This window comes from Ambystoma mexicanum, chromosome 2p (assembly GCF_040938575.1).
Source record: "Ambystoma mexicanum isolate Mex_15411 chromosome 2p, UKY_AmexF1_1, whole genome shotgun sequence".
In the NCBI taxonomy this organism is placed as follows: domain Eukaryota; kingdom Metazoa; phylum Chordata; class Amphibia; order Caudata; family Ambystomatidae; genus Ambystoma; species Ambystoma mexicanum.
The window spans coordinates 521,776,791-521,803,505 of NC_090923.1; the positions used below are offsets into that span (position 1 = coordinate 521,776,791).

General features: G+C 49.7%; 1 protein-coding gene across 4 annotated transcripts in view; it reads left to right on the forward strand.

The window, feature by feature from the left end:
• TSEN2 (tRNA splicing endonuclease subunit 2) overlaps positions 1 to 26,715 on the forward strand; it is a 270,669-nt gene that overhangs the window by 209,752 nt on the left and 34,202 nt on the right. For all 4 annotated transcript variants that reach the window (XM_069643934.1, XM_069643933.1, XM_069643935.1 and 1 more), the window contains one exon: positions 10,117 to 10,228. In XM_069643934.1, coding sequence (XP_069500035.1) covers positions 10,117 to 10,228 — 112 coding nt within the window. The remainder of the gene's footprint in view (positions 1 to 10,116; positions 10,229 to 26,715) is intronic.

The window sequence follows — 26,715 nt, forward strand, 5'->3', positions numbered from 1 at the left end:
GGAATGTGGGTGGGGGTGGGACATGTTTGGGGTGTTATTCTCAGAAAATTGGCACTGGCGGCGTGGGCGAACGGGGGTGCAGCACTCACCCATTGGTCTTGGACACTTTTCTTGACTATACCACTACCACATCTATGGCGGAGGGGGACTTAACCTTTATGAGTTGGAATGTCCGGGGGCTGGGGAACTATAGAAAGATGAGGCAGCTCCAGCTGCAGGCTGAGCGCCACGGCTCCAAGATCCTGTTTCTGCAGGAGACACACGCTCGCACGGAACAATGTGTGCGTTTTGCCAAAACCTGGGGCCCCCATAGGTTCTTCACAGAATTTTCTACGCAGAGTCGTGGGGTCATGACCCTTATTCACAAGAGTCTCCGGTTCACCCTCATCTCTTCGCATATTGACCCCCTGGGCAGGTATGTGCTGTTACATTCCACACTTCAAGGGAAAGAAGTGGTTTTGCTGAACATTTATGGTCCCAACCTTGATGATCCCGAGTTCTATAGACAGATCACGTCCCTTCTAGATGGCTTCCCCCTTGTTCCAATTCTCTGGGGGGGGGACTTTAATACTATCTTCGATGTGGCCCTGGATAGATCTGGGACCAAGCCCCGTCATCTCTCCAGGGCAGCCTATGCTGCATTATCATCTCTACCCCGGTTGGCCATGGTGGACGCATGGAGGTTCTTTTATCCCGACTCCCGCGTTTACTCATTTTACTCTTCAGTCCACGATTCATACTCCCGAATTGACCGCTGGGTGATCTCCAATGTCTTGGTTAAAGACGTGAAACAGTTAATGATTTTACCCAGAACCTTGTCGGACCACTCCCCAGTGACCATCACCGTTGGTTGGGCCCCTGATCCTGGCCGGTCCCGCTGTTGGAAACTGAAACCCCTCGCCCTTCTTGACCCAGAGTTTCACTCCGAGCTCGAGGACTCTATTGAAGAGTTCTTCGAGATAAACGCAGGCTCGGTACCATCAATAGCCATACTATGGGAATCTTTCAAGGCCTATATTAGAGGGATTGCGATCTCCAAGGAAAACGGAGTCCTCAAATCGATCAGGAGAGGCCTGGCCGAGAGTGAGTCCAGGCTTTCGACCCTGGAGGCCGCATGTTCGCTTCACTCTTCTCCGGGTAACCTAGCGGCCATTGGGGTGGAATTGGATGCATTCCGCTCCCTGGCTGATCGTGAACAGAAGTTTCTGGACAACCCTGGTATCGCGCGGAAATACGGGGAGGGCGAGCGCCCTGGCCGATTCCTCGCGAGGTTGATCCGATACGAGACCGGTTCCCCACACATTCTCGGGATCCAGAGACTGGATGGCTCTTTGGCCGTCACCTCCCGGGACATCACCACGGAATTCTTTTATTTTTACAAGTCCCTATACTCCAACACGGATGAGGTATCAGTGGAAGAAATCGACTCCTTTCTCGAATCCCTCCCCTTGTCAACTTTATCCCCTGAGGCTGCGGGCTCTCTTGATTCCCCACTTACACTGGAAGAGCTTTCCGATGCTATCGATTCCCTATCCTCGGGGAAAGCTCCCGGCTCCGATGGTATCCCAGTCGAATTTTACAAATCCTATAAGTCACTTCTCCTTCCCCACCTGTTGGCTGTATGGGAGGAGTCGGTCGAGACAGGTGTGTTCCCCCCTTCACTGCGGGAGGCCACGATTACAGTATTGCTAAAGGCTGGCAAACCGCCCTCGCATTGTGGATCGTATCGCCCGCTTTCCCTTATAAACTGCGACGCCAAAATATACGCAAAGGCCCTGGCTCTCAGGCTGGCTCCCATTCTTCCGGCCATCATTCATTCCGACCAAGCGGGCTTTGTCCCGGGGAGGTCCACCTCCCTGAACTTAAGGCGCATATTTAATATAATTGACAGGATTAGCCCAGAGACTCAGGCCGTGGCGGCTACGCTGGACATGCAAAAGGCCTTCGATTCGGTCTCATGGCAGTTCCTTTGGCGGGTTCTCGAGAGCTGTAAATTTGGTCCCTCCTTTCTCTCTTGGGTCAAGCTACTTTATTCGTCCCCCGTGGGTAGGGTCCGTACAGGTGACCATTGCTCTCCTACTTTCGGGATTGCCAGGGGGACAAGGCAGGGGTGCCCATTCTCTCCCTTGGTCTTTGCAATTGCCATAGAGCCCTTCGCGGACATGCTTCGCCATCGCCATGCCCACAGAGGCCTCCGTACTGCCGGGAGAGCGGACATAGTTTCCCTATATGCGGATGACGCGTTGTTGTTCATTCGCTCTCCATCCCTCAACTTGCCTCCGGTGCTGGAGGATATCATTTATTTTGGCCGGGTCTCGGGCCTTAGGGTGAATTGCTCGAAATCCACCCTTTTCCCACTCACGGAATGCACTCCCCCCCCCCTGATACTCTGGGATTCACATGGGCTCAATCCACATTCACGTACCTAGGGATAGCAGTAACGCGCCAACAGGCACTAACCCTCAAAGAGAACTTCCGGAAATACCTTACACTTCTGTCCGCCAAGGTCCTAGCCTGGGACAAGCTCCCGATTTCTCTCGCGGGCAGAATGGGCCTATTGAAAATGGTGGTGTTACCTCAGCTGCTTTATAAGTTTGCCAACGTACCCTTGTGGCCAGGTGCAGATTTTTTTCGTGACCTGACTCGTACAATTAACACCTTCCTTTGGCACTCGGGAGCGGTCCGGCTTAAATATGAGACCCTATCCACCCCCATGACCAGGGGGGGCTTTGGCGCCCCTGACTTTCACAAATATTGGCTAGTATCCCAGATCCAATATGTCTCCCATTGGTTTAATACAGCTGACCCCCCCCCCCCCCCATGTCCGACTCGAGAAACTTGCGGCCTTTGATCGCGATATCCGCTCTCTGGTTATACAACCCGCTCCCCAGGTGCTGGACTCAGAGTCCGGTCGCCTGCACATCCCTTGCATTAGCCAAAACATGGAAGCTGCTTGGCATAGCCCGCGCCTTCCACGGCAACCTTCCCCTCTGGAACTTTCTCCCGGGGGTCCCCCAGGTCACACCACTTACTGTTCGCCGCTGGGCCGAGGCAGGCTACGAGCTACTGCGAGACGTGTTTGACCAGGGCATATTCATCGAGTGGTCTGATCTTCCCCTACCCCTGAGGAGTGACCGGAGTGTCTGGCTCCAGTACGCGTCTCTCCGTAAGACCCTTAAGCGTAATTATCCGACATTCCCTGCGCTACCACCGGACGACCCGGCCATTGAGGAACTCACTTCCCCCTCACCCATGAAAGGTAAAATCTCCAGGCTATACTCCATGCTGCAGTCCAGATCCTCTCCAGAATTTTCTAAACTCAGGGGGTCTTGGGAGAGGGACTTGGGGGTGGAAATATCAGATGACCGCTGGGCACATATCTGCGACCGCACTCACCGGGTGTCCTTTAATTCCCGATTTAAGCTCATTCAATTAAAAGTGCTGCATAGGTTCCACTATACCCCGGTTAGATTGCATCGCATGTCCAGTGAGCACCCATCTAGTTGCCCTCGATGCGGGCAGGATGATGCGGACTACATCCACATGATCTGGTCCTGCCCCCGCCTCTCACAATTCTGGGGAGCGGTTTGCTCAACGGTGTCTGCTATGCTCGATCACCCCATCGATCCTTCTCCAGCACTGTGTCTCTTCCATGACCTCCCTGGTCTCCCTCGTGATTCCAAAAAACTGACTGGCCTCTGCATGCTCTTAGCGGTTCGGTCCATCCTGCTCTGCTGGCTTCGCCCCTTCCCCCCCACACATGCCCAATGGTTAAAGGCGGTTACATGGGCCTCTGACTCCGAGGAAATGTGGTCCCGCATGCAACCTACCCATTCCAGGCCCAGGGACATCTGGCTTAGATTTCGCTCCTACTTGTCCGACCTTGATATGACTCTGGTTACTTCTCCTCCACCTGCTGCTTCTCACTAGTCTGAGAGCACTTCCCATATTACTTTGGTCAGCCTCCCCTCCCCACATGTCGTTTGTAAACTCTGCTTTTCTAATCATTTAATGTGCAATCTCCGCATGACTGTATCATGATATGTATTGTCAATTTGTACCTGCTGGGCGCTGTTCGCCTGTTGTTTCGCTGCCACGCTGCCTAATAAAAAAGAGTTTATAAAAAAAAAAAAAAAAAAAAAAATCAGTATCAGTTTCGTTTCTGATCTGTCTTTCTTAGTAGTAACCAATCACTGATCTCTGGGTCATACTGTCCCCAGCCAATGACTGCCCTCTCCCTAAGCCCCTCCCCTGGCAGCCATCTTCAGATTTTTACTGCATGTTCAAGTGTTGGGAGTCCTCGTGCTTTAGCTCTCGAGCTTTTACTGCATTTTCGCGCTTTTTCAGGAGGGTTTCTAATTTTTTCGGTTTAATCGAGCCTCAAGCTCCACCGTTTCTACTTCCGATAACGGGGACCCGTTTCGGAATTCTTCTACGCCCCTCAAGGGTGAAGTTTTCGTCGAATTGCGCTTTTTGGAGGATTCCAGAAGATCTGAGGCCTACCTCAACGGACATGGGCTAGGACAAGGGAAGCTCGACTCCCGGATCCAAGCTGTTCAGGAGCTGCCCGGGATGCGGATTGCAAAATGTTTTCAAGGAGGACGAGCATTCGAGATGTCTCTACTGCCTTCATGAGGACAAGACACACGTGGAGAAGGACTGTGCGTTCTGCAAGAACCTGGCGGAAAGGACCAAGCAAGATCGTTGTTCCCGCCTCGCCGCCTGGCTGGAGAAGGGCACAGCAGGTGAGCAGGAGTAGAAAAAGTCTGAGCGGTCTTCTAAGTCCTGTGAGGGCACCCCGGCGATGGGGGCCCAACAGAAGGCCGAGCACCGCGGGCACCCGGAGGGCCGAAAGGTCGGGCTCTTTGCTGCCAAGCAGGGCGCGACTTCCCCGGCACGATCAACCACGAGCCAGAGCTCTGGTTCGGGGAAGAGGAAGTCCGAGAACCCGGATAAGCTTCTGGAGAGGCCCCGGTCGATCTCGAAGGGAGCCGAGGGGGAGCGAGGGATGACCCTCCCCCCGAAGCCAAGGCCCAGGACGCACCTAAGGTGGTGAGGGCCTTGATCCAACCGGCAAAGGCCTCTATCGAGGTTGTTGCAGCGGCCCTGGCGAAGCCGGCAGAGACTACGCCAGTGGAGGCTGCCTCGGGGCCAAGAGTTTCCCTGCCACCCTGGGGTACCCGTGCGCACCTCACGGCAGGCACAGACTTTCAGACCCCGGCGTATCAGGAGACAGTGACGACGGACGCCTCCCTGGAGGGATGAAGGGCCCACACCGGAGATCTCCACGCAAGAGGCCTCTGGCTCCCGGAGGAGAGGTCTCTCCACATCAACATCCTGGAGCTACGAGCCGTGTTCTGGGCGCTCAAATCGTTCCTTCCATCCCTCAAGGACAAAGTGGAGAGGATCTTCACCGACAACACCACCACGATGTTCTACATCCGGAATCAGGGAGGCACCAGATCCCCAGCCCTATCCAAGGAGGCCCAGGATCTGTGGCACTGGGCCGTCGCCCAGGGGATGTTTCTGGTTCCCTTCCACCTGGCAGGAATAAAAAACACCATCGCCGACTCACTCAGCAGGGAGCTGCGTTCTTGCCACGAGTGGGAACTACGCCAGGACAAGGTGGATCGGCTCTTTCAACGATGGGGCAAACCCCAGATCAACCTGTTCGCGACGGTGACGAACTCCAAGTGCCAGAGGTTCGCCAGCAGGTTCACACGGCCGAGGAGCATGGGTGATGCTTTCTCGTTCCCTTGGGACGGCCTGTTCCTGTACGCGTTCCCTCCGTTGCCGTTGCTGCTCCGTCTCATCAACCAGCTCAAGAGGTCCGGGTGCAGGATGATCCTCGTCGCACTGGCGTGGCCGAGACAGATCTGGTTCCCGGACCTTCTGGACTTGTCAGCGTCCCCACCTATCAGGCTGGCGACGGACGCAGATCTTCTCTCCAGAGAAGGAGGCGCCATTTTTCATCACGACCCGGAGTCGCTGAACTTGCAGGCTTGGCTTCTGCAGCACTAGAGTTTGGAGGATACGATATCCCAGCTGACTGCAGAGAGGTTCTTGCAAAAGCCAGGGCGTCCTCAACTCTCAAGTGCTATGGACATAAGTGGAAGAGGTTCTCTGTCTGGTGCCATGCACAGAAGATTAACCCTCTGCGGATTATGGCCTCCTCAAGTATTGCCGTACCTACTGTCGCTGGCCAAAGCTGGACTGGCTCACGCCTCCATCAAGATACATCTGACTGCCATCTCACGATACACCAGAACTACAGGGTGGGTGTCTTTGTGGTCTCATCGCCTGGTGAAGGAATTTATGAAGGGAATATTCCGATCGTTCCCGCCGGTGCAGGGCGCCGCCATGGCGTGGGAGCTCAACATGGTGCTGACCAGGCTCATGGAGGCCCCCGTTCGAGCCTATGCATTCGGCACCGTTGAAGTTCCTGTCGTGGAAGACAGCATTTCTCATGGCCATCACCTCCGCACGACGAGTGGGAGAGATCCAGGCCCTATCTTGCAAGCCTCCATACTTGACTTTTCACGACACGAGGGTGGTGCTGAGGACGTACCCCTCCTTTATGCCCCAGGTGCCGTCGGACTTCCACCTCAACAAGCCCTTGGTGTTGCCAGTTTTCTTCCCGTCGCCTTCGTCGCAGGCCGAGAGGACTCTGCACTCGCTGGACTTAGCTAGAGCGCTGAAGTTCTACGTGGACCGCACAAAGAGTTTTCGGAAGACATCACTGCTGTTTGTGAACTTTGGACCTGTGACTCAAGGGAAGGCTCTCTCGAAGGCTTCCATTTCCAGGTGGCTCTCCGGCTGCATCATGCACTGTCACCGGTTGGCAAACCGACTGCTGCCCGGCCGTCCGAGAGCCCATTCGACCAGAGCGATCGCTGCTACCACAGCGTTCCTGTCTGGTGTGCCCCTGTTGGACATCTGCAGGGCTGCTACGTGGAGGTTGACGCACACCTTCACAAGATTCGACTGCGTCGATCGGGACTCCAGGGAGGAGTCCAGGGTCAGCCAAGCAGTGCTGCGCAACCTGTTCGCTTAAGGTGAGCCTGGTGAGGAGGTAAGAGATGCTTAATGTTGAGTTGTTGTATTGCTTAATGTTGAGCCTGTTGCCACCTCCTGTGGTTGTGCATGTGTATACTGCTATGTATTCTTATATTCATGAGCATGTGAATCCAAGCCAGACCCCATGCTCCCTCCTTCCCCTCTGTGGCTCTTCACTTGGTCATACTGCCACTTTACGTGCTACCAAATCTGAGGACGGCTGCCAGGGGAGGGGCTTAGGGAGAGGGCAGTCATTGGCTGGGGGCAGTATGACCCAGAGATCAGTGATTGCTTACTACTAAGAAAGACAGATCAGAAACGAAACTGATACTGATTTTTTCTTTACCGAGGATTCCCAGCCTGACGACGGGGAATATTCATGAGCATGTGAATCCATGCCAGACCCATGCTGGAGAACAACAGTTACAGGTAAGTAACTTGTTCCTTATGGTGTGCCGTTCATTCATACAAAATACATGGCTATCATCACTGCTAATAGCAATAATCACCCGTTCCATGGGCTGGCATGGGTGGTAACGTTACTGGGGACACTCGATAATGGCCCTCGCTGTGCTCTGGCCTATTATCTCGGGCCCTGTGCCGTTGCCACCCATTCCAGCCCGTAGAAAGGGTGATTATTCCATAAACCGCACTCGGACGTTAAAAATTGCTTTGTGATGTCATGTGATCTGACTCGTCCAAGGATCCTCACTTCTTGCTGATTTACCCCACCACAAATACAAATAGAAGCTAAGTCCATATGTGACAATCTTGTCCTGTTCAGTCTTTGTGCTTGTGACTTGTGAATGCTGTAATTTGATAAACAATACTTATAGGCTTGATAATGCCTGCGGCGCTAAATTAATAAATATTGATCATTTGTAGGCAAAGATTGTACTGATTTATCAAGTTAATGCTTTCTTTGTAGCAGTCACAGCATGACGTGTTTGAAGAATATTGTTAGGCAGAATTGCATGTACCCTCTGAGACCACCACATACAATTAGGACTACAGGTGTAAGCAAAAAACCAACCTTTGGTATAAGTCTGTACTACACAGTTTTGTTGTAGCGAGCTGAGCAGTCGGGCTTATTTCAAGAGGGAACGTGAGCAGTACAAGAGGTTACACAGAGGTTTTACAATCACAGTGGTTCAAGTAGACACTTATACTCAAGGTTTCTTGGTAAAACACTTATTAATTTATTACACAATCATTTAGAAAACTTTCACTAGAAGGAGGCAACTTAATATTACACGCACACACACTTCAATAACAAACCATTGAGTTTCTGAACAAATTGCGCTCCCCTGAAATAGGAGCAAAATGACATTTCAGTTACTTTCAGTGGGAGTAAAAAGGCACAAGTTAGCAGACTAGCTCACACAACTTTGTTAGGCAGTGCAAATCGTTATAGTTCACTAGAGGACTCGATTCTGTTCAATAGGCATAGGCCAAAGTCAATGGGCTAGTGTCTTGGATAGGAAAGAGCAGTTCTTGAAGTAAACAGTAAAGTCTTTGCCAAAGTTGTCAAAAGTAGTTTGTATGAAAAAAAATCATAGGTTGGGTCACAAGCTGATTAGGACTGCAAGTTGGGAAAGTTCCACAAACTTTCACCGCAAGAGAAGCGTTCTCTCAATCAGGTTGGCACAGTACCTTAGTAGGAAGCAAAAGATGCAGCTGAAGAGGAAGAGGTTGGTTCCTGGCAGTTCGTGCAGATCTTACTGTTCCTGAGCCTCAGTTGTGGGGACAAGAGGGAGGACGTCGGGGGACTTATGCACTGCACGGGATCGTCGGAAAACGCTGACAAAATGGAGTCACTTCAGTTATAGTAGCTGTTCTTCAAGCACACAAGCTGGTGTCCTTCCCCCTGGTTAATCTTAACCAGCTTCGAGAATGGCATCCAGGTGGCTTACGAGTTGATTGGTCCCACTAACTCAAAGGAAGAAGTCGTCCTTGAAGGGGCTTCTCTGTTGAGATGGCAAACCAACGGTCCAGGAGTTGCAACAGCCGTCCTCTTCCAGCTCATCTTCGGTTCTTTCGTTCCAGTGGTCGACTCTGCTTTCCAGTACAGGAGACTCGCCTTTTAAACAGTTTTCTCCCATTCATTCCAGCCTGGTGCCACTCACCCAGCAGGGAGGCTGTCCTTGCCCGACAGCCAGCCAGCCAATCACGCCAGAGTGGATTTGGGTCTCCTAGGAGACTAAGCACAGGGTGATTCGAGCACCTCCCTCACTTCCTGCCCACTCCAGACACTCAGATGCCAGAGGCGGTCTCCAGTCCTGAAGCCCGCCAAAGGCATGGAAACAAAGGGACCAAACCTGATCTGGTGCGCAGAGACAAACACTAGAAGGACCTTTCTAAAAAGCAATGGTGAAAAAAGAAGACTGGGACCTGTTTCACTAAAGGGGCTAAAGGCGCCATCTTGAAAAACATGGCTCCCGCGATTTTTAGCTACCGGTGTTCGTGATTGGGAAAAATGATGGTAGTTTGTTCTAAAACCACTGCCACCAGCTATTTCGATAGAAAAGGGTGGCATTTGACTGCTACATGAGTTTCTAGACACAGGGGATACTAGGTAGCCCCTCCAGCACTGAAGATAGTGTGCCCTGGTTTTGGGAATTTCACTTCCTCCACATGTGAATAAATGATATTGTAGTTTCATAATTGGTGGAGGTTCTGTTTGCTAGTCAAATAATGCTATGTTCAAATTGTCAAAGTTCAAAAAACATAAAACGGTTTTAATGAGTTCCTCTAAGGTGGTGGGAGGTTGTGCCCAGTCTTTGATTTTTGTTATTGCTTTGCTTAAATACTCGAGCTTTTCCTTGCAACTGTGGGTTGGTGGCGTAGCAGTTGGAACCAGTCTCCTAACTTTGTAGCGGGTGTGGCGTGATTTTCATGAGCCTGTCCCCTTCTCTAGTGACATGCACAATCAACAAATGATGGAATGTGATTATTGTGCACAAAAGTAACCTACCCAGTTGTTGCAAAGTTTAATTTTAGCATTTCTGTCACATTTTAGTAACTACTTTAATGTCAATGTGCCACCTTTTTGTATTTCAGCTACTCTGTAATCATAGAGCTAGTTGATGACCATTATCATGGTTCGCCGCGAAGACCGTTTACTTGGAAGTCATTGGCCGGATTAAATCGAACAACAGTTAATGTTTCAAAGGTAATTAGTTGCCATGTGTTGTTCTCTTAGGCACGGTTGGGAATTCTGGAATATAGATTCACTGAAAATGTGTGACCTGAACACTCAGTTCATTATAAATGTTTCTTCTATTGGTTCCATTAAATAGCAACTGCATGAAGTCATTAATGATGTTGCTTGATTTGTTACAACTTGCTTGTGAATGGATGGTAGACGGGGGATTTTACATGTTCCCTTCCCCCATCATGGGAGATACGTTGGACACTAGACTGCTTCCACCATAGGCTTAATCTGCATCCTAAAACTGTATGTTTGGCAATGTTAAGTCAGTTTAGCAACATAATGTACAGCATTGCCAACTGGGCGTGAGCTATTAATGAACAGTGTTTGCTTTTAGCCACAGTTTGCCAATCGTAGGGCTGTAGGGCTGCACATGAAGAGGCACATACATGCCAAAAGAGCAGCAGGAATCTGGGGTGGCTGGTAATGGACAGTGCAACCTTTCGTGTTGCTCCAACCCTGTACATCTCAATCACCCCAACTCACAGGCCCATACCTAGGTCGGTGGTTGCCAGAATTACAACTGTCTGTACCCGCTACTACTGTGGCTATGCCTAACTTGAAATGCCATAAAAGTACTATATTGGCCATGGGTCCAGTGGCTACTAATAGAAATATTTAGTCACTATATGTAGCCGGCTAGAAATGTGATCTAGAGATTTGCCAAAAAAAGGGAATCGAGGTAACATCACTTTCCTAATTCTTGTACAGAAATTAAATTTCAATTAGCGAGCATGAGGGTACACCTTCCCTAAAGTGTGGGCAGATATAAAATGGCCAATGTAGCAGCCTTGTTGGGCCTTTTTCTTCTTGGCCAAGTTCTGGGTTCTGCCTACAAAGCTAAGCTCCAACACCCAGGACTCTGCCTGCATGTGTGGGAGCAATCTGGAGCACTCCGATTGGCTCCCAGAGGGACATGTGACACACTGCCACCCTTAAAGGGATGGTCTAGTAAACATTTTTATTTAAAAAATAGATAGGCAACATAAAAAAAATACTAGCATTCTCCGTTTTAAAACTTCCTATGTAAAATGTTGAGCTATTCAAGCTCAAAATTCGCAAAAGCAAGCACATGGGCGCATCCATTTTGTGAAATGGATGCCCCGCCTGTGCTGGCTTTTGCTTTTGCGGCACTAATGAAGGAAAAGCCAGCCAGCTGTAGTAAACAAAAGCTACCGCTGGGTGGCTTTCCCTTCATTAGTGCTGTAGGTGGAGGACGGGGACCGGAGACCAGAGCAGGAAAGCTGCAGCTGAATCTCGGTAAGTGCTATTTATTTATTTTTTTAAAATAAGCACTAGCTGAGGAGCCCGAAAAACTTAGAAATAAAACCGCAGCATTAACAACGTTGTATTTATGTTTGCGGTCGCTTTTGAAGTGACCACAAACATAAATATAACGTTATTGTGTTGGAAAACGCTGCGGTTTTTCTTTCAAAGTTTCTCAGGCTCCTCCGGCTCGGAGGAGCCTGAGAAACTCGGAAAGAAAAAACGCAGCGTTTTCCAACACAACCGCGTTGTTTCTGCCTGAATCTGCTTTCCCATTTGGGGCTCTAGGGCTCCCCACGGATCCATTTTGTGAAATGCATTGCGGAAAACAACCGCGTTGTTTCTGCCTGAACCTGCTTTCCCATTTGGGGCTCTCGGGCTCCCCACGGGGAGCCCGAGAGCCCCAAATGGGAAATCAGCTACAGGTAGAAACACTACGCGGCATGTAAACATAACCGTGTTGTGTTTCTGCCTGCTGTGGCTTTCACTTTGGGTCTCCGGTGCTGCAGCACCGGAGACCCAAAGTGATAGCCACAGCAGGCAGAAACACACGCGGCTGTGTTTGAAAACGCTGCGGTTTTTCTTTCCGAGTTTCTCAGGCTCCTCCGAGCCGGAGGAGCCTGAGAAACCTGGAAAGAAAAACCGCAGCGTTTTCCAACACAATAACGTTGTATTTATGTTTGCGGTTGCTTCAAAAGCGACTGCAAACATAAATACGTTTTTAAAGCTGCGGTTTTATTTCTAAGTTTTCCGGGCTCCTCCAGCGCAGCTAGTGCTTTTTTAAAAAAAATAAATAAATAGCACTTACCGAGATTCAGCTGCAGCTTTCCTGCTCTGGTCTCCGGTCCCCGTCCTCCGCCTACAGCACTAATGAAGGGAAAGCCACCCAGCGGTAGCTTTTGTTTACTACAGCTGGCTGGCTTTTCCTTCATTAGTGCCGCAAAAGCCAGCACAGGCGGGGCATCCATTTCACAAAATGGATGCGCCCATGTGCTTGCTTTTGCGAATTTTGAGCTTGAATAGCTCAAAATTTTACATAGGAAGTTTTAAAACGGAGAATGCTAGTATTTTATTTTTTATGTTGCCTATCTATTTTTTAAATACAAATTTTTACTAGACCATCCCTTTAAGTCTCCCCTAGGCGTTTGCAAAGAAGGTACAAAAGCAGCAAAGGGCAGCTCACTGTTTGGGCCCGTTTGGTCTGGAAAGGGCCAAGGGCCTAGGGCCAGGACTTCGCCAAGCTCACCCATTACTGACTCCTGCTTCCACACATACGGATCCTTCCTCCCAATGACTGGTGCAGGACGAAGGAATATTGCTGTTTTTGGTCTGTAAACTGTCTTTGATTACCTCTAGCCAAACTCAGAACCTTTTCTCAGCCAATCATCTCTCCCTCACACTCTCCCTCACTCCTACTCCCCCCTCCCTCCTTCTCTCTCCCTCACCTCCCTCTCCATCCCCTTTCCTTCCTTCTCCATCCCTTTTCCTTCGCTACCCTCCCTTCCCTCCGCTTCCCCTCCCTGCCTCTCCCCTCCCTGCCTCTCCCCCTCTCTCTCCCTCTCCTTCCTTCTCCCTCTCCTTCCCTCCTTCTCCCTCTCTCCCTCCCTCCTTCTCTCAAATAAGACACTTTCGTGCTCACACAATCTCCAACCTCATCTATCCCCCTCGCCTAATTCACAACACCTCCTCTCCCCCACCTTCTATCACTCTGGCCTCTGGAATGCAAAGTCCCTCTCTAACAAGTTGTCTTACATCACTTACCACTTCCACTCTTATCACCCTCCAGTTTCCGTTCTTGCCATCACAAAAACCTGGATCTTTATTCATGACTCTGTTAGGGAGAATTCTCATTTCTGGTTAATTCCCTTCTACCTTAGAGGCCCCAAGCTCTTTTGCTGGGCTTTAGCACTTTTCATTTTTATCCTGGAGTGAGTGAGCCCTTTTTCTCACTCGCGTGTATGTTTATTCTATTTGGACTCTGTTTCTTTTGGTTTTGGAGTCTGACCAACTCCATAGGCATAAACTCTTTGCATTGTGACATACCGCACCCTCAGTGCAGTGTCACAGAGAAGTCCTTTGGATTGCCCAAAGGTTTAAATACCTTCTCTTGGATAAACTACTGTTGCCTTTCAAAAGAACTTCAAAAGAAGTTCTTGGAGAATTTAGTGACGCAGGTCTTCGGAAAGTTTAGGGAAGACAATCCCACTAAGAGGGATTTCTCTTTTTACTCCAGTAATCACTAGAGTTAATCCCTGATAGATCATGTCATATGCTTGACAAGTACATCTGACAGTCTCTCCTTTCTCATCATGCCCCCGGTGTATGCTAAATAAAAGGTGGTTTCGTTTAGATGAAACCCATGTCGGGGATTCTGGATAATAAATTCTGGCCCGATTTGTGCAAGTCAGACCGCTGTATATTCCCACAGGTGTCCTGTTTTCAGAAATGAATGGGGTTCCGAGTTTTCCTTGGTGGCTTGCACACCCTAGGCCCAAATGTGTATGGTGTGCACATTACACAAAATCCTGCAATCCTGCTGTGCGAAAAGAGTTGTGGTTACCAGTGTTTTAGGCTTTCCCCTTGGCGCCCAGGTAGGTGCACCCACACATGTGAGGTACCATTTTCATCGGGACACCTGTGGGAACGCGGGACTGTAGGCCATGTGTTGGCGGTGTGTTTCGGTGGGTGAGCCGAGTGAAATGAGTGGAAAATGCTTTTTTTCTTGCCACATTTCGAACTTTGCCGGGGTGTCTGGGTAATACATTGTGGGCCGATTTGCACAAGTCAGACCTCTGCGGATTCCCACGGGTGTCCTCTTTTCGGAAATGCATGGGTTTCCCTGTTTTCCTTGGTGTCTTGGAAACCCTTGGCCCGAATCTGTAGGTTGTCTCCCCAAACCCTTTCGGGGTTACAAGTGGTGTAGCCTTTTTTCTTTTGTGCCCCGGTAGGTGCACCCACACATGTGAGGTATGTGTTTCAGTGAGTGGACACAGGGAAATGTCTCTGAAATTAGCTGGAAATGAAGACAATTCTCAGAAATTTCGCTCTGGCCACCCACTGAAACACACCGCCAACAACATATGGCCTACCTTCCCGCGTCCCCACACGTGTCCCGATGAAAATGGTACCTCACATGTGTGGGTGCACCAATCGGGGGCGCAAAAGGAAAAGGGTAACCCCTTGGTAACCCCAAGCCTTTCGACACAGCACATTTTGTTCATGTGGGCAACCTATAGATTTGGGCCTAAGGTGTCGAAGCCAGCAAGGAAAACGGGGAACCCCATGCATTTCTGAAAAGACACACATGTGGGAATCCCGAGGTCTGACTTGCGCAAATCGGCCCAGAATGTATTACCCAGAACCCCCGGCAAAGACCCACATGGGAGAAGGGTGCCCAAGGCCAGGGATATTACCGCTAACTTTGCTGGAGCCCTGGCTGCCCTGCGTTACAGCTTCTCCCCACCAGGGAGTCCCAGCAGTGTGCCAATACCTCCCCGAAGGGAAAAGCTGTAATGCAGCCCAGCCACAACTCCAGGACGGTTGGAGGTGATATCCCTGGCCTTGGACATCCATGTACCATGTGGGTGTACCGTATCCTAAGGACAGCAGCAGCTCCAGGGAGCCCTGGCAGAATACCCATTCCTCTCCGGAGGTGACATCTGTAACATAGCACAGCCAGAGGTGGAGCCTGGGCTTGCAGACGGACAACTCGCATGGGAGGGATCTGCTCCCAGGGAAACACCGATGTTCTGCTAGCATGAGTGGCGAGGGCACCTCATGCAGGCCTTCCTGGGCCTCCTACCAATGGCTCCGTGAGGTACTCCCCCCTCCATTTGGGGTGGGGGGGAGAGGGCCCCAAAAAATTGTGGGACAGGCCCCCCGTGGGTGGGGCAGTAAGGTTTGGGCACCCCGGGGCAAGATTGGCACACCAAGTTTTGGTCAGGAAAAAAAAATTGAAAATGGTACACTACACTTTTGGGTGGGCTGAGGGACACCCTAAACCGCCAGGTAATTTTCTAATGTAATGGGGGGTGACCCTCTTCTCCCCCTCCCCCACACCAAATGCAGCGGGGGGCATCTCATTCAGCCCTCCCTGGGGCCAGATGCCCCTTGCTAGGAGCAGATCTCTGCCCCCAGGGAGGGCTAAAAGGGGTGCCCCCATTTCCCCTTGAGGTGAGAGGGCTACTCCCTTTCCATAAAATAAATTCCTGGTGGCTATTGCCCTCCGCCCCCCACTCCCACCCAAAAATCCCTTTTTTTATTTTTTTTATTTTGCCCCCTTGCCTGGGGGCAGATGATCAGCCATCTGCCCCCAGGCTTCAGCACATATGTGCCCCCATGCTTTGGGGGCCAGGGTGGTCCTCTCCCCCACGTCACAAACGTATCCCTGGTGGTTCAGTGGCATTGCTGGGCGCGGATCGTGCGCTCTGTGCCCGATCCGCACCCAGCAATGCTGTCACAAAGGGTGTCGTTGGAAAGGGGAGAATCTCCCCTTTCCAACGACACCTCCCTCGATCTCAGGCTTGAAATACAGCCGGAGATCGAGGGGGAGAAATGTGGAGACTCGCCTTTTATCTTCACCGCAGCAGCTCGAAATGGCTGCTGCAGTGAAAATTACTTTGTTTCACGTCGGCGTGCGTCACGCACACTGACGTGAAACTGAAGGTAATCCAGCCCCCTGGCAGTGAGGGGGGAGCTCCCCCTGACATAGCCCGGGGGTTGGATTACAGTTTTGTGTGATCCCTGCAAAGCAGTGATCACACAAAACGAAGTGCCGAAAAGGACGAGGTATCTCGTCCTTGGCAACAGGGAGGGAATTCCAAGGACGAGATACCTCGTCCTTGGCACTAATGAGGTTAATAAATTGTAGCTCCTTGAGAATGTCTGCTTCTTCATATACCGGAAGGTTTGGGGATCAGCTGTCACTTCAAGTCTTTTGCTTCAAGTCTTTCTAAATATGGACTCTGGACCCAGATTGTCTACTCTGGAACCTGCCTGCGGTTCCAATCTTTAGAGACTGCCAACAGAGCAACTTCTTTTAAGTTTAATAAGGTGCCTGCCTCTAACGGTTGTGTTCCTTTATTTTATGAGATGTTTAAAAATACCTCATCACAGTTGGCTAGATTATATAAATGAATGCCCTATAAATTTACGGCCTGCGACCATCTGTTGGTGAGGCTATAATTAGTATTTTACCAAGGTTATGTATGCAGGCTCTAATCTATCCCTCCTCTGGGTCCATCCCCTTGCTTGAAATGGATGCAAAACTATCTATGAGAATGTTTGCAAACCTGTTGGAGGCCTTACTTTCATCGTTAATAGGAGAAGATGGATGTAGTTTAATTCTGAGAGGAAAGACGGCGGGTAAATTCCATAAAATGGCCAACCTAAATGATATGGCACACAAGAATAAGATTCCTAGTGTGCTTGTCTGGTCTGACAATGAAAAGGTGGTTTAATTGACATGAGGGGAACTTTATCACTACAGGGTTGGAAAGTGTCTGTATGGGTGAAGGCTTTCTGAGCTCTATTGTGGCTGTTTATGGTGTCCCCTGCCCGTCTCTGGGCTAATGGTTTTATCTCTGAGGCATTTTCTTTTATATTGGTGGTCTTTACGGATCTTTGGAAGTAGGTAGATGGTTGCCACTTTGGGATATCAGGTGGTCATGTGTCTGTATCCCCGATAGTGCACAATTTCAATTCTGCATATCGTGGTGGGGATTCGGTAATGGGTTGGATTATGTTTTGCATTATCGGCAGTATCATGAAATGTGTCTTTTTTTTTTTTTTTTTTTCTTTTTTTTTAATGCAATCACAGCAGTTAATAGCCACATGAGGCCCCCTCAGGGTTCGAAATTTACAGGAGCTGGGAGTTATTTAGCTCCTGCCTGTAGCCTAGAAGCGCCTGGTTAGCTTGACACCAACAGCTGCCAGGAGCTACTTTTGGCTCCTCCGGTTAACTGATGCAGAACAAACACACCTATGTGTATTTGGGACAATCTGTAAATTAACATTAGGACACATCTATACAACATTGAAAACACAAGGAATCATAAATAATGGACATATTGATGTTTTTGCATCTTATGTGGAAGTTAGATTTGCGGAAACGTTATGTACTAGCTCCTTGTCCTGCCATGGTAGCTCATGGTCACTGGTTATTCTGGATAGGCAGGAGCTTAGTTTTGATCCTTGCCTGTTTGTCTGCACACTTGATAACATTGTCTTGATATGATTTCACATAATGAATAAGTGTTGGGAAAGATATTTCTTTACAGCACCTGTCCTTCCATTTTATTGACCCCCCACTTTTTTTGCTTCTGATTTTGATATGATACAACAGGTTATTTATAACGTGTTTAATACCCAGAGGTTTCTAAGCACAGACCCGGGGATCGAACCTATGTTGCTCCTGTGTCATCTTGTTTCCAAGGCCAGCACGTTGCCGCTGAACTATCCACCCTCTGACCTTCTATTTTTGCAGTGCAGTGAAGCCTTAAGCTTCACTACACCGGCTTTTGCTTATTTGGTCATGGGGAAACTGACCTGTCCTTCAGGCTGTCGGTACTGGGAAACATTATTTCCCTTAGACTTGTTACTGTGTTAACTTGTTATCACTTTTGATAACTTATCATTGTACAATTTATTTATTTCATTTATATAGCGCACAAACTGCCCGGAGGCATTGAGGCACTGTTACCGTGTCCATTTACATACATTTAAAACCATGCAGTAGCGCACGTTATGTGTGTAATACATATGCCTTTGTTGGAGAGTCAAGTCCCTTGCCAGGACCAGGCCTATTCAAAAAGCCATGTTTTGAGGGCTTTAAGGAAAGCCCAATCGGCTGGGTCAGCTCTCAAGGTGGGCCGGAAGGAGTTCCACTGTTTAGCTGCAATGTAGGGGACGCTGGCGCCTCATGGGTTGTGAGACGATGGGCATTAGGGTTTTTGTGGGTCTGGATGCTCGGACTCTTGCAACCTTTAGGGAGGGATGGGGGCCGTGTTGGAGAGACACTTATGGGTGATGGCCAGCGTTTTGAAAACTATGCGCTCTCTGTGAGTGGACTGCTTGTCTTGCTACAGAGATGTGTTCCCTTTTTGGGATGCTAAGTGCTTCTCGGAGCACATAATTTTTAATGACTTGCAGCTTCTGAAGGTTTTTAGTGGAGGTGCCAGCAAAGAGGACGTTGCAATAGTCCAGCCTCGAGCCGATGACGGCCCGGGTGATGGTAAGGCAACTGTTGGTATACAGGGTTTGGAAGCATTAAATAGTTTAGTCGCATAGGCTGCGGTGGAGCAATGGAGTTCACCTGGCGGGACAGAGGGTGGCATTGAGGTACACCTCCTAAGGTCTTTACTGAAGAGGAGATGGGGATACAGATTTCTATATTGAAGGCTGAGTGTTGGTCATTTCGTTTTTTAAGTCCAGCAGGGGGCCTCACCAGCAAGATATATTTTTTATCATCGTTTAGACAGAGGTGATTTGCTGCCATCCAGGTCTGAATCATGGAGTATGTTGCATTGAGGTCTTAGAGTCTTCTTCGTAGTTGTCTGTGAGTGGGAGGAGAACTTGGGTAGCATAGTTCGTGTAGGCTATGCCAGTGGAATCCAAGATGTCATAGAGGTCTGGTGTATGTTTTACAGAGTGGGGCAGATGCAAGAGCCTTGAGGTACCCTGCATGGGATAGGTGTTGGTGCAACGCTAGCATGCTCGGCAAACATTCCCATGACTATGCCTTCAAGGAATGAGGCAATCCAGGTTGTTGGTTCCTGGGAGAAGTTGGCCATGGTAGTGAGGTGGTGGCCGAGGATTTTGTGATATACCAAGTCAAAGGCGGCAGACAGATCCTGAAGGCGGAGTATGGCAGGCTTGCCCATGTCCCTTCTTTCTCATCCCTCTGTTTCTTTATTTAGTCCAGCAATGGGGATTGGGTACCATGGCCAGGGCGAAATCCGGATTGGCGCAGGCCCAGTATATGGTTTGTTTATAGGTAGTGTTTGTACCTTCAGATATGCTGCTCTGTGTAGGTTTTTCCATAGGAATGGGACTGTGGCGATGGCCCTATAGATATTAGGGACAGTAGGGTCCATAGATGTTTTTCTAGGAGGAGATGTACCCAGGCTTCCTTGAGACTGGGCGGGACCAGTTATGCAGCGCAGAAGGCGCTTATAAAGGTGGTGATAAATGCTGCTAGAACCGCAGTCCTTGATAGTGGCAGGACAGATATCCCCTTTACACCCAGATGGTTTTCGGTTTTTCAGTATAGTTAGCAGTTCAGGCCCAGTGACCTCCTTGAAGTGGAACCGTGGGACATAGGGGGTAGGTGAGTTTAGTGTGCTGGCCGTGGCTATGTCACATCAGGGGGTGAGCCAGTTAGCCTGATTGATGCGGATTTTATCATTTAGCACTTCTATTTTGTTAAGCATAGCAGTATGGATGTTTGTGCACCAGGATTCATCTCAAGTGAAGGACTGTGGGGCATGCGGGTGATTTGGCCAGTTTGGATGTTTTTTTTTTTCCAGGTTGATTGAGCACACCGTTTTTCATTCCGGAATTCTAGCCGGTCTGGGGTGAACCAGGAGTTTGAGTGTCTTACTGGTTTTGTTCTATGCGGCATGAGGAGGGCAATAGTGTCTACTACCTTAGCTAAGGTTGAGGCTTGTAGGTCTACGTGAATGTTGGGATCACTGGAGAAGGGAGGCTTAAAATTGGGGGTTTCCAGGAAGGGCAGCATACACTCTTTAGTAAGGTTACGTGAGCTACGTGCTGGTGGCAGTGGTACTGTGGAAGACTTATGTTTCTAGGGGTGGGGTTGGTAGAGACGTGGATGAAATGATGGTATGACCACGGGCATGGGGAGTTGGAGTTAATTAAGGTCAGGCTGTTGAGGTTACACAATCCAGTCAAAGTACGACCTTTGGTGTGGGTACGGTTGTTAATCCAACGCATGAAGCCTAAGGTTTCAAGTGCTCTAGAGAGTGACAGGGCCTGGGAGTTCTCTGGATCGTTGAGGCCAAGGTTAAAGTCCCCCATTAGGATAATTTTGGAAAAGTTCTTTATCTCCTAGTACATGGGGAGGTCTTTGTGAAAGCTCGACAGGGGGGGCGGGTGGGCGGTAATTAATCAGGAAAGTGGTGGGGCCGTGGCTACAGGGCCATGCAGTAGGACGTATTTCCCCGGAGGCTCCTGATGATCCGACATGATCTGACAAAATGCAACACTAATAACAATTGCCGGTGCACACGAGCGAAGCGACATATCCATGAAGTAATGGTGAAGCCCTGCGAGTAAGTTACAGAGTGCTCATGCAGGCATGGAATGAAAACGAACTGAAAGAAATTTGGAGAAGAAACGATACGGGCGAAACAAAATGGCCGGCACCACCAAACAAAGGATTGTGGAACACTTGACAAACGATGAGGAAGTCTGGCGCGAGATGGCCTAAGGGAACCTGGAATTGGATTTATGTTGGTGAGCCGACCGCGGCAGGAGTGAACAAAGTAAATCAGATAAAAGCCGTGAACTGCAGGGAGCTGCGTGGAACAAGCGCCCAGGGTGAAATTGACGTGCCATCAGGCAGCCCTGATGAAGAGGAGGGGTACCCTGCTACGAAAGTCGTACGAAGTGCAGGAAATGTTGCTCATATAGACTGTAAATAACGAGCATCGTAGTGCGACAAGACGCGCCACGGCGAACGAAAAACATGGCAGCTGGGTCCTAGGAAAAAAGGACACACGGATGGGAAAGTTGCACACTCTCAGATAAAGACTTCTGCCTTGCTGGAACCACAGACGCCAAAGCACCATACATGCGGTAATCCCTGGAGGACACCCACTGAAACTATAAACACCACGCACTCTCGCTACCTGAAGCGCGGAAGGGCCCATAAAGAGGAACAGCACTAAGCACAAGAGGAACTCGGTGATTATAGCTGGACAACACCTGACAGCTCCAAGTAATTGTGCCTGTGTGAATGAGCACCGATGTGCCCTGGAGAAGGGTGCCGCAGGCAGCCGTGAGAAAATCAGCAGGGGAATGGGGATGGCTGCGGAGCCACGACGCTGAAGGAACCCCTGCCTTGGCACAAACGCGGGAGGGGCGGGCGGCAGAACGGTGGAGCAGGGCAGCGAAAAAGGAAAATACAGCTGGAGACATACCAGCGGGAAGAAGAAAGTAGAGCGTGGGGGCCCCTCATAAACTGCACCACCATTGCACTCTGAACAACAGCCACGTGAGCCACAATGGTGTAACAGAACTGCCCCAGCTGTGCCGCCTCCTCGTCCTTTCTACTTCAGAAGTCCCCCTCCAGGTGAGGGGGGAATAAAAACGATAGCTGCACAAGGCACTCCACACAAAGAGCGAACAGTGGACAGAGCCCTGTGTGCCAGCATAATATAAATACTGGCCCAGAGAAAATTGCAGCAGGGATACTGGACCCACCCGTCCAAACGTGTGTTGATCAGGAGGGACATTAAAGAACGCCTAAAATTCGGGGCAAGTGGCCTGGGAAGAGCAAGGCCACGCAGGGGCCTAAAATACAGGCGGAGCAGCTGGAAGCCCTGGGAAGTGCCATAGACCACATGAAGATATAGCTGGAAGGTCTGGGCCCTGATGCATCAACCCACACCACAACGGTGGGGATGGCAGCCGCAGAAAAGTAGGCCCAACCATAACGCTAGACTGACAGGCTATATGGTGCACACAAACACTAGCTCAAACAAGACGCAGCCATCCTGGGCGCTGGAGGATCATACTGTTCGCTGAGCGGGGCTAAATACTACAAAGAACACAGGAGACATGCAATCCCTGCCTGATAAGGAGTGAATCTTTGACTGAGATCCACTCCACCTCCTCTGGCTTTATGGCGGTCTTTCCGATAGTGTAGCCAGTCGAGAGGGCCAGGGCCAGAAGCGCTGAGGAGCCAAGTTTCAGAGATTGCTAGAGCATCAAGGTTGTGAGAGGTGAATACGTCAATGATGTCAAGGGTGCGTGCAGGAAGGGAGCGGGCGTTGATTAGAGTCCAGTTAAGAAGAGGAGACTTACCAAGCCCAAGGAACAAGTTCCCCTCGCTGGCATGGGTCGTATCGGCTTGAGGGATCAACTGATTAATGTCAGGATGGTTGTTTTGAGGAGTGGCAGGATGGGGGGCTGGCTGTGGTGAGTGTTAGGCAGAAACCTGTGCAGTTCCCTTTGGGAACACTGCAAAAGATTTAGGACTACAGGTGTTAGCAGTAAACCCACTTGGTAGCAGTCTGTACCACCCAGATTTACCTGGTAGCTGTGGCTGAGCAGTCAGACTTCCCTCAAGAAGAGTTAGGCAGTATGCAAAGTATACACAATAGGCACTCAGACACAATAGCACAAGCAAACACTGACCAGAGCTTTGGTATCAAAGTATATAATTATTTATTTAAAAACACACTGTTTGAAACACTCCAGCACTCTTATTGTAAAACACTCTAAACACAGTTGCTATTATGATATATACAACCCTTATTCCTTATCAGACAAAGTCTTAGTTAACACAACTCATTTCCAGACAGAGGTGAGCGCTTAACTATAGATGGCACTCCAATAAGTTCATGAAAAAGGGAGGGAAAAAGACAGAATATGTGAAGATACACCACTGTAAGATATAGGAACACTTTTAGCAAGGCAGAAGAGCAAAGGTCACTGGTGAGCCAAAGTCCATAAGCTGGGCCCACTCTTAGAGAGAGCAGAGCACAAATGCGCCCAAGATCACACAGTTACACTAGGCTTTGAAAGTCTTGCAGAGAGTTCGAAAAGAGTTTAGGGAAGCTCAGAAAAGTTTAGCCAGGGTGTCCCAGGCTAACCCAGGTTCGGAAGCCGGGGGCTAAATCTACCCCGTACAGTCGGTGGCAAGGGAAGCCAGGCGGAACACGGTACCTTAAGTGGGAAGGATCCTCCAGCGGTGGCAGTTGTTCCTGGCAGCGGGTGCAAGTCTCGGCGTCGTCCAGAGGAAGAGAAGACCTCGACTTGGAGGAGAGATGATGGTCGTTGCACTGCCAGGGAAGAAATCAGCCGCTGAGTTTTCCGGTTAAAGGTACTACCCTTTATTTCGCGGTCGTGGTAAAACGTGGAATTCCGGTTGCCGGGGTGCTTGGCACAGGCAAGGCGGCCACGAGATGCGTCGGGAAGGCGAAAAGACGGTGAAACTGGTTAACCCCACCAGTCAAAGGACGAAGACTCTCCGGCGGGAGATCTCCTCTGTCGTTGGGAAAAGTGGTGAGACGGTTCAGCAGGGCTCCACCGGTGGTGTCGTCGTAGCAGGTCGGCTCAGCTTCTCCCTCGTCGGATTCTTAGGTCCTGTGGCGACTTCTGAAGTTCCAGTCCCCAAAGCCCTGCTTTTATGCAGAAAACCCCCATTCACTCAGCCTAGCTGTCACTCAAACATGCTCGGGCCAATCAGGACGGAGTGCAACTTGAGTTGCCTAGGCAACTCAGTCCAGCGTGCCTAAATCCCCCTCCACCCCTCCTAAGTACCCCAGACAGAGTGGCACCACTTCTGTGGAGAAGCCCGCCAAAAAAGTGGAACAAAGGGCTCGACTTGGGTTGGAATCACAGAAGAGAACACCCACGCCATTTTAGAACCGAGTTTTGGCAAAAAATACCACCCGGAGAATTAATAATAATTAAATAAACCAGCGGTATGTTCGAGGCTATCGTAATTAAATAAAGATAGTAGCCTCGAACAATCGGAAAATCCCATAGAGAAATATTTGCGGTTGAATATAAAAAGTAGTATCCACTGCCACCAGCCAAAACTCGATCAGGGGGGACGGAGACGTGCCCCCTCGACTAAAGACCCCGGGGCAATCGAATTGCCCCAGCGAGTACGTCCACATTATGATGGTTTGTACTGGTTCTGTTCAGAATTCAAGACTAGTAAAGTCAATGGTGACTTTACATGCCCTGGGAGACAGTAGTCAGTCCCAGGGTATGGAGCCTATACTGGGGGGTCACTATGACACCCCTGTGTTACTGCACTGAGGGTGCTGTGTAACACACATCACAAAAACGCATGAAGCCCTATGGAGTAAAAGACCCCATAGCCCATTAAACACATCTAGAGTCAAAGGAATACACTCAAATCTTGTCCAAGAGTGAGGGTAAAAGTCTCACTCTTGGCAGGAGAAAAAAAATAAACCCCAAAAATCCAGCAAAGCTGCTGGGGGACTCACTAGGTTAGGAAATTCAGCCTAAACAGAGAATACTCCCTAACAGTGAGGTCCAAATTGTGAGAGCTACTCTTAACGAATGCAGAGACAAGACCGGCGCTTGCTAGGATGTTGCTATGCACCGGTTTAGGACTACTATCAATTGTCGTTGTGTTTTAAGGTGTGATTGTGTTAGGATCAGGGATGGCCTGGGGATTGGCTGTGGTAGGCACAATTATAGCAATGGTCTTAAAGGGCACAGTAACATTTTAGCAGAATTAGCATTGGCAGGAGCAATTGGAGCAATGGTATTCACGGGCAAACAAACATTTATAGCACAAATGGCCTTGGCAGGAGCAATTATGGTATTGGTTTTAAAGGGCACAGTAACATTTATAACACAATTGGCATTGGCAGGGTTGTTGGTGTTCACGGGCAAAGACACATTTGTGGCACGGTTGGTACTGGCAGGAGCAATTATAACATTATGTTCATGGGCACTGAAAAATTTTTACTCTTGGTCCTAGCTGCTGGTTAGCGGAGGGCAGGGAGTAGGCTCACAACTGTCAGGATCTGAGTGCACACTCTGAGCCGCAGATTTATGTTGATAGTTCGGCGTGGGTAGGTAGGATGCTGCACTGGCTGGGATCGAGAACAAGGTGCGCCATTGCAAGATTTCAGTGGTTGAGGGTAGATCGACCGGTTATAGGCTTGACTCTCTGCTTGCGCACAATCCAATTGGGGAGGTTGCAGATTGTAGTAGTGAGGGGGCAGCCCTTTCTGAGACCGGGGCATTTTTGTTGTCGTGAGTAAGGTCCCAGTAGCTGAGTGCACCTGGATTGCATGCTGGGGTGTGCAGCCGTGAATGGAAACTGGCGTGGGCCCTTGTTTGGGAATGCCCATTGGTAGTGGCGTTGGTTGTTTGGTCAAATGTTCCATCTCATCCCTCTGTCGCTTCCTGATGCGCATGGGTGGCCAGGAGTATAGCTGTTTGTGCGGTTTGAGGTGGAGTGGCGGGATCCGGTTATTTCCGATTCAAAGAGCTGTGGGGACCACAGATTTGCGGGCGTGAGTAAGCATAAGGGGGATGGAGTCGGTAAATGTATTTCACAGGGTAGGTTGATAGCCCAAGAGGTATGGCGAGGTCATGGGGTGATAAAAGAGCAGACCGGGCTATGGACCATCTGCTTTCCTGATGTTTCCTTGCTGACAGCTCATAACGGTGCAGAGGCCAGGTGAGGCGGCAGGAAATGAGGCGTGATCGCCAGCTGAGACCGGCAGAGACAGCTGTATGAGGCCTTTGTTTCTGGCCTTCGATTGTGGCCAGCTGTGCCAAAGCATCTCACAATGGGGTTCACTTTTTGCTTTGCCCTAGACTACTACTCAGAAGATGTTTGGTTACTTTAGGTGTGCTAAATGGACAAGCTGGTGGCAGCAGTTACTTTTTGGTATTTGTTGGAGCATTTTGTTTTAGCCTTACCGCATTTGGCTACCAAATGTGGCTAGTGGTAAAAAATAAATGGGTAATAACCTAGGTCACACAGGCGCTACGTCAGTGAAGATATTAAATGGATATCATTATCTGATTCTGAAAGAATTTGACAAGTCTTGTCGCTTATTATCGTGGTGATTTAATTACGCAGTTCAGCCAACACGAGTTTCGACCCTCCTGGGTCTTTGTCAAGGCATGCGATGGGTGAAGTTAATCCTCTATATGGATGATGCGCTCTGGATTAGTAGCTCAAGTTGATTAACAAGGCTTGGGTCCAACATGACCATGCCACAAGGTTTTTCGCTTGTCCTTTGGCCATTTTGTGTTTTACCCTTCTTCCTGGCCTGTAAGGCCAGGAAAATCCTTATATGGACTTGGGAAAGCAGAGACCTTTGGCGGGCTACTGGAGGGCTGTTTGTTTGCTGCCAGGAAGTGGGTTGGGGTATGTAGTGATTATAACAAATGGAAAATAACAAACCGCAATTTCATCTAAACATTTATAATTAAAG